The 12,151-nt window shown below is 44.9% G+C and overlaps 1 protein-coding gene across 1 annotated transcript in view; it reads left to right on the top strand.

The window, feature by feature from the left end:
* SLC9C2 (solute carrier family 9 member C2 (putative)) overlaps window positions 1–12,151 on the top strand; it is a 96,017-nt gene that overhangs the window by 15,806 nt on the left and 68,060 nt on the right. Inside the window, exons 6-9 of the mRNA XM_066254488.1 lie at window positions 2,361–2,474; window positions 3,652–3,813; window positions 8,425–8,524; window positions 11,527–11,670. Of these exons, the coding sequence (XP_066110585.1) occupies window positions 2,361–2,474; window positions 3,652–3,813; window positions 8,425–8,524; window positions 11,527–11,670 (520 nt within the window). The remainder of the gene's footprint in view (window positions 1–2,360; window positions 2,475–3,651; window positions 3,814–8,424; window positions 8,525–11,526; window positions 11,671–12,151) is intronic.

Below are 12,151 nucleotides of genomic sequence, written 5' to 3'. Positions count from 1 at the left end.
GTGTGTGTGTGTGTGACAGAGACAAAGAGAGGGACAGATAGGGACAGACAGACAGGAAGGGAGAGAGATTAGAAGCATCAATTCTTCATTGTGGCACCTTAAGTTTCTCATTGATTACTTTCTCATATGTGCCTTGACCAGGGGGCTACAGCAGAGTGAGTAACCCCTTGCTCAAGCCAGCAACTTTGGGCTCAAACTGGTGAACCTTGCTCAAACCAGATGAGCCCGCGTTCAAGCTGGTGACCTCGGGGTCTCAAACCTGGGTCCTCCGCGTCCCGGTCCAATGCTCTATCCACTGTGCACCGCCTGGTCAGGCTCAAAGGATTTTTTTTTTAAAGAAGAAAATGTAACCTTTTTAGAAGGTGATAAAAATAAGCCTTCTTATTCCATTCCATTCTTACTCCATTCTAAGCTATAAGGTAGAGACTGTGCTTTACCCCAATGAATCTTTCTCAAGGCCTTGCCGCCTCTTGTTGGGATTCTATTTTGGATGAGCTGACCTTGGCCAAATAGTTACAGTTTATTTAAAGGAAATGGGGTAAGAGGATAGTCTGTTATTCAATGCAAGCTTATTCTCAAGAGGGCTTGTGGGGGTCCCATACTACTTCCCATCTTATTTGGTAAAAGATGACTTCACTCAGAAATATCTCCCTTTTGTCATGTTTTATTGACTCAGCAATGCAAACATGAAATGGTTAGATGCTCTGGTTTCTGTTTTGACTCAGAAATATGTACCTACCAAATTTTTAGGTATTGGTTATGTTTGGTGTATATTGCTTTATGCTTGGAGTGGGAAACCTTCAAGCTTTCCAGCAGGCGATATTCCCATTTTTACACCCACTTACACCTACTGTGGGGAAAACACAGGAGGTTTTAAGATACTTGTGGCGGTAATAGTCTAAATTTTCAAACAGTCTGGTCCTGTCCTTTTTTCTTCCTCTCTTTTTTTTTCTCAGTATATATTTTTTCTGTCTTTCCTTCACGTGTCTTTCTCTTTTAGTTTGTATTTGCCCCTTGTTTTAGTTACCTCCTTCTCTTCCTGTTCCCTTTTCTGCTATCACTCGACTCTAAGCGGCTATAATAAACTATATACTTTGATTATTTATTGCAGTCTCCACATTCAAAAATGTTTTCAGGAAAGGAGTAGAATAGAAAGCCTTCTATTTCTTGAAAGGAAAACTAGCAAAGGTATTTGACTCTTGGTTGACATTTTCTTTGTGTTGGAAATTCTCAGGTGGTCCATGGGTTCTGGATCCAAGAACCTTTTTTCTTAGACACATTTGCCTATTGTGGACGTTTCATAAAAATCAAGCCATGCAATATGTGATTTTCATGTCTGGCTTCTTTCACTCAGTGTCATGTTTTTAAGGCTCCTCCACAGCTGTAACATGTATCAGCCAGAACTTCATTCCTTTCTGAACGATAATCCATTGTAGGGAGAGACTACAGATGTTCATCCATTCATCAGTCAATGGACTAGAGGTTGTTCCCACTTTTTGACAATTATGAGTAATGCTGCTATGAACATTCATGCATGAGTGTTTGTGTGGACACATGTCTTCAGTTCTCTTTGGTGTATGTCTATGAGTAGAATCTCTGGGTCATGTTTTGTCTTACTTCCAAGATGTGATTCTTTTGGAGTCTAACAATTCACATGTATTCAAGCTAAATATAGTGTCCCGAGCCCTGGCCAGTTGGCTCAGTGGTAGAGTGTCGGGCCGGCATATAGATGTCCTGGGTTCAATTCTCGGTCAGGGCACACAGAAGAAGCAACTCTGCTTCTCCATTCCTCCCCTTTCCCTTCTCTTTCTCTTCTCCTCCTGCAGCCATAGCTCGATTGGTTAGAGCACATCAGCCCCTGGACACTGAGGGTGGCTCCATGGAGCCTCTGCCTCAGATGCTAAAAATAGCTTGGTTGTAAGCATGGGCCCCCGATAGGCAGAGCATTGGCCCCAGACGGGGGTTGCTGATGAGTCCTGGTCGGGTGCATGCAGGAGTCTGTCTTTCTGTCTCCCCTCCTCTCACTTTTAAAAGAAGGAAAAAGAAAAAAGAAAGTAAAAATAAAAAAGGAAATGTAGTGTCCCAAGAAGTGTCTTGTCTCATTCTGAAGCTCACACATGGTCTGAGGCCATGGACACTTGGAGGCATGCCAGAGCCGTGTTCCTTTGCCATTGGAGATGTGGAAGGCACAGGGGAGAAATAAAAAAGCAGTGATTGTAAGCGTCTTCCAGACCCATCCCCCTTACAGCTGCCTTCCATTTTTTTTTAGCATATTCTTTCTCTTCTGTTTTTGTGTTTTGTGTGCAAGGGCACCATTTTCATTTACCACATTAAATGACATTTTATATTTCCTTTTCCAGGCTCTTCCAAAATGTATACTGATATCATTCGAGGAGAATCAATGATCATGTGTGGCGTCGCGTACATCCTCCTTGCAACTTTTCGGAACTTAAAGCACATGCCCGTGATTGATGGTAGGAACCTATCTTTTTGTCTGTACCATCTCTAAAAGCATACACAATCGGTGCATTTCAATTCATACTGAAATTAAAGCACATTCAAGAGGTCTTCACTTTGCTGCTTTCTCTATACTTTACCCTTAGACTAATTAAAACAGCCTATCAGGCAACAAGAACACAACTACATGCTGTCTATGTCTTTTCTTGGACACTAAGGGGGAAAGTAGGTTAAATTCTTTTATCTCCCTCAATATGCACGTGCATGTATGTGTACACTAGTGTGTACGCACACACACACACACACATGCAAATTATTTCATCTGGCTCCGATTCACTTCTCTGCTGGGTCAGCCTGGATCTCTGGGTGGATGTGAAGGACTGGCTAGGTTGTGGCGAAAGCAGAGTGGTCCAGGCAGCACCGAGTCTCAGGCCCTCGAAGTGCTAATAAATTCGTGTGATTTGAATTCACTGGGCGATGGAGCACACTGTCTCACTTGTTTTCCAGATACGCAAATAGCAGAGTAGAAAGGGGGAACTATCACAGCGTGAAGAGGCAGAAGGCACCCTCCTGACACGTTGGTGTGATTGCCATAGGCGGAGAGGGGGCACAAAGGAGAAGGAAGTGTTGCTGAGACAGAGGGGCTTGTGCTGCATCTTGACAGGCACTTAGGATGGGACAGCCTTTGTTATTTAGGACTACCCTTGGCGTTGCCTGAAGCCTGCTCACTCTCACTACTGTCCCCAGTTATTGTGACTGTAGAAAATCTCCCCTTTCCATTTCCCAAATGCCATCCAGGCTGGGGGCAGGGGTCACAACTGGACTGCAGGGTGGTGGGGATCCTGGACAAGGTTTGTTTGGCCCTGACATGATTTGTAAAGAATTTGAACGTGGGTGGACAGTCAGGAACCTTTTGGTTGGATTCTCACTCCCCAGCTTGTCCCAGCCTTTCACATAATTCTCCCTGCCTGGCTCCAGAGGGCGTTTGAGCCTGCTGTCCCGAGACGAGCAGACCTCAGGCTGCAGACGGGAAGGGACATCCCCAGAGAGCCTCTGTGTCAGGCTCTTGCAGGCAACTCCCATCTGCTGAAGGTCAAGGTCTCCACTCAAAATCTATGAGCAAACCAAACACCATCAACCAAAGAATCAAAAGTTACAGTTCAACTTTTTTTTTTCTCATTTTCTTTTTTTTAGGGTTCTCCATATTTGTGAACTTCACCTTTGTTATTTTTGGAAGCATATTATTTGGATATTTGTTTTCAAGGATCGTTCGGTTTCTATTGAATGACCAGTTTAACAATACGTTGACCGATCTCACTTACTGCTTTTCGATGGTGTATCTGACTTTCTATGTTGGTAAGGCAGAAGCAAATACAAAAACCAGCGTCCTTAAGATGAACTGTATACATCTTGGCTTCCCCTTGAACTTGGATCCAGTTGCTTTTCCCCAGCACCACCCCCCTGTTGTGGCCCCTCTGTGCATCCTGTCATCTTACCTTTCTGCCACCTCCAGTTCTTCCCTGGTCTCTCCCAGCATCCCCTTCATTTCAGCTCCATGCCCCTTCCCTTTGCATTCTTCCTCTGTGTGGTGACACTCTTATTCTTTTGACCTACCCCATTTGACTTTCTGTTCAGTCCCTGGCCGTCCCGGAGGGAGAGTCGGCTCTGTGTGAGTCCTGCTCTGACCCTTAGCTGCCCACCTCTCCGAGGAGGAGGTGGGGAGAGCCGCTCCGAGGTCTTGTCCAGATCAACCGTCTTTAACTCCCTGAGCACCACACCTGGAGGCCGTGGAAATGGCGGCTGTCACCCAGGCTAGGGCCAGCAGAGGAGAGGCAGAAACCAGGCGCATCTGCATCTGGAGGGGGAACAGGAAAGGGGGACAATCGCGGGGGTCCGGGCGCCCAGCGCTGGCCCACCGCCAGCAGGCACCTGCTGGTCTAGCCCAGTGAGAGGGAAAGCTGTGCTGAACCGTTTGCGGTCGCCCGTCACCATCACCGGGAGCACAGTAACCGGGCTCCTGCTCTCACCTGGCACGTGGAACAGCTGCCGTTCATGAAAGGCCTCGGCTATTCCTGTCCCCTGACCTGAAACACTGCTTCCTCTCTGGAAGAATTGCCACCTGGGTGCTGCTCACTTCACTGTCTCGAATCAGTAAACTCAGAGAAAACAGTTTCCGAAAGGGCATTTCCTTCAACTTGCTTTATTTGTTCCCTCTCCTGTGAATCTTGATGCCTTAAAAGACTGAAGAAAAATTTTAAATTTAATTTTTCCATTTTCCCCCACACTAGACCCTGAGTTCCTTGAGGTGGAGTCTGTCTCCCATTCCTTTCATTCATTCACTCTCTGTGTGCCCCAGGCAAGCCCAGTGCTTGCCACGTGCTCCTCAGTCATTCAACCCATGTTGGGTGAATAAACGGATGAGTCCGTGAAGAGCTTTGGAGTTAGGCAGACCTGAGTTCAAATTCCAGCTTCACAATTTATTGATGTGCTGACCTTAACCTCTCTACACTTGAGTGGATTTCCTCATCTACTAGAGTGATATTGTGACACCTACCTAATTTATAGGGGTACTGCAGGCCTTACTGAGATCATATGCGACCTTTGACTTGCTCATGCTGATGTGCTGGCCATCGTGCCTACCTTGCGAGCTGATCGCAGGCATCTCTTCCCGGCTCCGGTTCAAGCGACCTAGGCTGGTACCTTAACATTGGCCATAGTAGGACTAGTTTCCACTAGGGAAACTGGCAGGCTCTACAAAACAGGGTTTTTGTTTGTTTGTTATTTTTTAACCCCCAGAGAGCTGGTTGTGAACATTTACCAGCACAACATTGGGTTCAAGGTAGGGTAGCCAATCAATGTCGGTTCCTTTCCCCTTACTTTCTGAAAATGGAAGTTCTTCTGGTCAGTGCTTGAGAGGCCTGGGGCAGAGTCTCCCTCTCAGCTCTCTGCAGGGAACACTGCTGCCAAGGCCTTGACCTTGGACCTCTGTCCCCGGAGCTCTGAGGCGCTGTGTTACAGAGCCCCAGGAAACAGGAGTCCTCCGCTTCCATTACCCTTTTCTCTGCTTCCTGCATTAAAGAACAACTTTGGGCAACCCTTTACTCGTCCACGTGAGAAGTTCCTGACAGCAAATGCCAGCAACAGATGCTGTTAGAAGTAGATGGTCCACTGCCAGGAAGCGCAGCTGAGACGCAGTTCTCCTTTTCACATGTACATGTCTGTCGTGTTCTCTGGTCATAGGTTTTCCCTTCACTCTTTTTTTTTTTTTTTTTTTTTACAGGGACAGAGAGAGAGTCAGAGAGAGGGATAGACAGGGACAGACAGACAGGAACGGAGAGAGATGAGAAGCATCAATCATCAGTTTTTCGTTGCAACACCTTAGTTGTTCATTGATTGCTTTCTCGTATGTGCCTTGACCGCGGGCCGTCAGCAGACCGAGTAACCCCTTGCTTGAGCCAGTGACCTTGGGTCCAAGCTGGTGAGCTTTAGCTCAAACCAGATGAGCCCGTGCTCAAGCTGGCGACCTCGGGGTCTCGAACCTGGGTCCTTTGCATCCCAGTCCGATGCTCTATCTACTGCGCCACCGCCTGGTCAGGCTCCCTTTCCTCTTGAATGCACTGTTGATGGGCTGATGTCCAAGGAATGCCTGATGGATAGAGTCACCCTTCTGAGCACACATGGAGATTTCCATTTTCACCTCTGTTGTGTTGAATTCACGAAACCTGGACTTTTAGAAATCACTAGTGTTAGACCATTTATTCTTCTTTGTGAAATTAAAACAGTAAAAAAAAAATTGCACAGACATTGCCATACAGGCAGAGGACTCAGTGGTTCTGGGACATTGTTGGTTGACAGGCAATACAGCTGGGAATATGAGTGTATCAGCCCATGGCAGGGAGACTGAGTTTAGTGTACAAAAGACACTTTAGGAAAGTCAATGTGTAATTTATGAAAGATGGTGGACCATAGGAAAGTCTAGGCTGGAGGTATAGCAAGAGAGCTGGTGGGAGGTGTCTCTGGCCGCAGGAGCGATGTTTTATCACGCGACATTGTTCAGAATTTCTGGGCAGTAGAGATAATAGGGAGCAGACCGCTTTTAGTCAGTTTTATTGTTTTAAGTCTCTCTGTCAGCAGTGTGTCCCCTCCTTGCCCATGCCCGGCTGTCTCTTCTTGACGTCATTTGTCTAGGCTTTATGTGCAGAAGGCCTTTTGTCATCACCCTATGGTACATATTCTAATGAGGAAGCATCCAGTTCTGAATCCTGTTGCTTTTAGGAAACAGAACCCCGTTGATTCTCCTATGGAGGGGGCCTTCGCTTTTCTGAACCAGAAGACAGAGACTGACTGGGAGAGACAGTTGTCTGTGGCGGCAACTTCTTTCCATTGTCAGAGAATGTTCCAGCTCTCTTGGAAGCTGCTCAGGTTCATGCTGATGAAAATGTCTTTTATTCTGTGTCCCGTGGCTTCCCAGCCTTCCTTCTGCGACACTGAAAATGCAATCTAATATATATAATACCATTGGTCATTCTTAAAAGATGTAGTTTTTCTAATTATAAAAATAAGACATGTTTATTTTTAGAAGTTTAGAAAAATTCCAAAAAAGTCAAAGAAGAAAAATAACCACTTATAAACCCATATTGTAAAATATAACTGTTGATACACTTTGGTGTTCATTTCTATTAAGATAAATTTGTTCAGTGGTTTCCTAATTGCAGCTGTTGTCGCTAAGTAGTGACTGTTACTGAAAAAGACTATGATGAGTTTTATAATGTAACCACACTAGTTATAGGAGATTGGAAATAAGATTTTGAGAGATCCTTTTCCTGCCATCACAGTTCCCAGCACTACTGGTTTTACTGCCTTTGGTCACTTAATATTAAATTGGGTTAAAAGTATGTAAAAAGAAATCAAAAGTGGACTTAGGCAATTAGAGAAACCAAAGGAATAATGAAATCCTGTTCAAATTAATAAACAGGATTGGTTTGCTAAGTAGGAAAGTGAGCATATAGAAGGAGATAGCATCATCATAATAGCGAACCTTCATTCATTCTCTTAAGAAGTGCGCCGAGCCAATGTCCACGTTATCTGCTTGCGTCCTCGCAGCGGGTCTCTGAGGCGTTGTCCTCTTACAGATGTAGGATGCAGAGGAGAGGTTGCATTCATTCCCAGAGCAGCCAGCTCTGCTCTTCTCCAGAGTGCTACCATTTCTTCCTTTCTGTCTGACATTGACCATGTTCTATCTGAAGGCTCTGCAGCCTAGAACTATTGGTGTTTGTGGTATTCAAACATCCTTTGTAGTTGTTTTTCCTGCTCCAGACTATACTTACACATTTGTTTAGAGCCCAAGGAACTACAGTTTTAGGGGAGTCTGTATCAGCAAAAGAACAGCAGGCTTTAGGACCCACAGTCACTGAGCCTGGACCGCAACCCTTATGACACCCCTAAGGTGCTGTGCAGAGGCTGGTAAAGGTATTTTCCTATTAGCCCTATCTCAGTGACCATCTACAGCAGCGACTGGCAAACTCTGGCTTTTGGACCAAATATCCCTATTTTTTTGCATAGCCCGTGAGCCAAGAATGGTTTTTGCATTTTAAAATGGTTTAAAAAAAACTCAAAAGAAAAATATTTTGTAGCATGTGAAAATTATTTGAAATTCAAATTCCTGTGTCATTTTTTTTTTAATTTATTGGGCATTTTTGTTTACATGTTACCTACGGCCGCTTATATACAACTGCTGAGTTGGGTAGTTTCAACAAGGACCGTCGGGCCTGCTAGGACTGAATGCTCACTATCTGGTTGTTGACAGAGAGTTTGCTGACCCCTGAGCTACAGGATTAGGCCAATCCCTTGAAGCAACTTTCCAAGAAATAGTACTCTTAAGTTTCCCACCATTTCTTCACTCAAGATAAAGTACCTCCGTGGCAGGTTTGAATGCATCTAATTTTATTCATTTTTTTCTCTCCCTAGTGGAATTTTTCAAAATGTCAGGGATGGTTGCTTTAATCACAGTAGGACTGAATTTAGATTCCTTAAGCTTCAGACCGAAGACGGAATTAGTAATTACTAAGTAAGTCTCCTGTTGTGTACTTGGCATAGATCTCATAGAAATTTAGTGCTTACATGATCCTGTCTTTCTAGACATTAGTAAAACTCCCTTTTTCTCTCTTTTTCTACCTTTTCATTTTTGGTTTTCCTAGCACTTATATTTGAAAAGAAGATACCAACAATGATTGACATTAATACTCCCATTCTGAATAACGTACCAGTAATTCAGAAATCATAGTGGCTTTTTTTTTTACATATGTATACATAACTCTTCGATACAAATTTACTTTGAATTGTGGGAAGTTGTAGTAGAAAGACAAAACTCTAAGCTACTCTCTCTATATCTCTCTCTCTTTTTTTTTTTTTTACAGAGCCAGAGAGAGGGATAGATAGGGACAGACACACAGGAATGGAGAGAGATGAGAAGCATCAATCATTAGTTTTTCATTGCGACACCTTAGTTGTTCATTGATTGCTTTCTCATATGTGCCTTGACTGTGGGGCTACAGCAGACTGAGTAACCCCTTGCTCAAGCCAGTGCCTTGGGTCCAAGCTGCTGAGCTTTGCTCACACCAGATGAGCCCGCACTCAAACTGGCGACCTTGGGGTCTCAAACCTGGGTCCTCCCAGGTTCTGACACTCTATCCACTGCGCCGCTGCTTGGTCAGGCTCTACTTGGCAAAATTTTAAATATCAGCCCCAATAACTGTACTAGTTTTTGGGTGTATGTGAATGACATTTATTTTTAAAATCCAGAATCTTTTTATTTTTTATTTTTCTATTTTTTATTTTTATTTATTTGTTTTTTTTCATTTTTCTGAAGCTGGAACGGGGAGGCAGTCAGACAGACTCCCTCATGCACCCGACCGGGATCCACCAGGGGGCGATGCTCTGCCCCTCTGGGGCATAGCTCTGTTGCATCCAGAGCCATTCTAGCGCCTGAGGCAGAGGCCACAGAGCCATCCTCAGCGCCTGGGCCATCTTTGCTCCAATGGAACCTCGGCTGTGGGAGGGGAAGAGAGAGACAGAGAGGAAGGAGAGGGGGAGGGGTGGAGAAGCAGATGTGCACTTCTCCTGTGTGCCCTGGCTGGGAATCGAACCCGGGACTCCTGCACGCCAAGCCAACGCTCTACCACTGAGCCAACCGGCCAGGGCCTTCTTTTTTTTTTAATGAGAAGCTGCTCTCTTTTTTAATTTTAATTTTTTAAAATTCATTTTAGAAAGGAGAGAGAGAAGGGGGGAGGAGCAGGAAGCATCAACTCCCATATGTGCCTTGACCAGGCAAGCCCAGGGTTTCGAACCGGCGACCTCAGCATTTCCAGGTCGACGCTTTATCCACTGTGCCACCACAGGTCAGGCCCAGAATCTTGGGTATACCTAATTCCTAGAACATGTGCTTTATGTCTGAATTTGGATGGTGTCCTGGGCTCAGACATACTGTCTTTCAGCCTCATTATAAATGACTCATTCCATTGATTCAACTATTTATTCTTTCACCTATTCAAACAGTCCTTGTTTAATGTCTATGATGGCCCAACTGTTGGCTTGGGTTTGGGCTATGAAAAGAAGTCCCATCTCAGAAGGCTGTCCTTGTTAAGCGAGCGGTGGACATAGAAAGTGTAAAGAATTATATGTTTATTGGAATTCCATTATATGTAAGGCATATTTTTAAAGGTCCTGTAATGACATTTAAAAAAGCGTTCTACTCTATCAGTTATTCCATCATTTCTATATTTTCAGGAAGCTAAGCATTGGGATTTGAGGACCCACTTATACCTTTCCCTTCTAGGAGTTCTGAATCAAAAGATAGGATTCAGACAGGGAATCAGACATATGGGCGCGGTGCTGTGTCAGAGAGCATGGTTTATACCTGCAGCTAAAATGAGGCTTCCTAGTGCCTCTTTCCGAGAATAGATATTACAACTCACCTACAGGGAGCCTGGTTTGGGGGACAGACACACTCACCCAGTCAGCTGAAGGGGAAAGCCCCATTGGAAGGTCCAAGAGGAGATGGAACTTGAGACCTGCCTCCAGAGGTCAGACCTGACCCAGACCTGACCCTGACCCAGGCATGCTGCCCCGTGGATTCCACACCGCTCTGCCCTATGCCCTAACCTCAGTGCTCTGATGACTCAGTAAGAACCTTAGAGAGCAGGGCTGGCATGTAGGTTTTTGGAAAGCAATCTGGGTGATTGTTAATGCTCCACCCTGCTTATAGATGGTGTAGATGGTCGATACTGTAGGGCAGTGGTTCTCAACCTGTGGGTTGTGACCCTGGCGGGGTCGCCTAAAGCCATCGGAAAATACATAATGCATGTCAGGTATTTACATTCTGAATCATAACTGTAGCAAAATTACAGTTATGAAGTAGCCACCAAAATTACTTTTTGGTTTGGGATCACCGCAACATGAGGAACTGTATTGCAGGGTCACGGCATTAGAAAGGTTGAGAACCACTGCTGTAGGGGTTCAGGGTAGGACCTCTTCCAGGGACAGTGCTTAGGGTGGTTTTGTGAAGACTGCGGAAGTGGAGTTAGCCCTGCAGACTTTTAGGAGTTCAATAGACAGAAATGTAGACAGAAGAGACGTTCAAGGTAAAGGGCTTCCATACAGATCACAACGGGAGAAGTCACACAGAGGGCATTGAGGTGATTGTCAGCTCTCACAAAGTCAAAGGTAACCAGTTTGAGTTGTTGATATGCTGCCAGCTCCTCATGGCAAAACTGCTGCAGTGCCAACCTAGGGGTGGGGTGTCCTCCTTTCTCTGCCTTGCTCTTACTGTCCTGCTGGGAGAGGCAGCCCCCAGGTGTTGGTATGCTAGTAGGCCGAGGGTCATGAAGAATATGGAAGTGGGTGTGTTTTAGTTCCCACGAACCACTTTTAAATGCTGACTATAACAGTGATCAAGGCAAGGACCTCTGCTAAGATAACAATGACAGACATGTGATACCTGATTTTTTGTGAAAAGGAAACCATTCATAAAACACATTGCTTAAAATGTGATTTCCTTTCCGTTCACCCCAGGTTCCTAATGCTGTTTTTATCCATGTTCCAACCTTTACTGTACGTTTTCTGGGGCATTGTAATTGGATGTGGAGAAAGGAACCATCTTAAACTTGACACTGTAACTTTCATGTTTCTCTTATTTGTAACATTGAATGTTGTAAGGTAAGAATTTAATGTTTACTGGTCCTAGGTTCCCAAGCTCCTAATTACAATTGGGAAGCCGTGGGTTACCGCAGAAGGGAGCTCTGGGCATGCAGTCAGGAGACCTCTGTCATTGTCAGCGTCCTGGCACTAGCTTACTGCATGTCTAAGGGCGAGCTGGGGCTGTGCGTGACTGTTTACTTTCCCAGATTTCACCTGTACCACGAGAAGGGGCGGAACAGCAGCATCAGCCTTGCCCAGGAGTTTGACAGACATGTAAATTCACGGGCCCATTCTAATGGATTGAGTTGAGTCTCTGTAGATGAGATTCAGGGTACCATTTCAACATGCTTGTTAAAGTTTGGGTACCATTAGACCAAATGAATGGCTCCTAATGTCTTTATTGGCTTTCATTATCATTTATGATCATCATAGCTATGACAAAGCCATTTATTAAGCAATTACCATGTGCATTAGGCCATTAATATTAATAGAATCCTGT

Source organism: Saccopteryx bilineata, chromosome 2 (genome assembly GCF_036850765.1).
Source record: "Saccopteryx bilineata isolate mSacBil1 chromosome 2, mSacBil1_pri_phased_curated, whole genome shotgun sequence".
NCBI lineage: Eukaryota > Metazoa > Chordata > Mammalia > Chiroptera > Emballonuridae > Saccopteryx > Saccopteryx bilineata.
The sequence above is the reverse complement of the archived record's forward strand: the minus strand, read 5'-3'. Positions and strand labels throughout refer to the sequence as shown.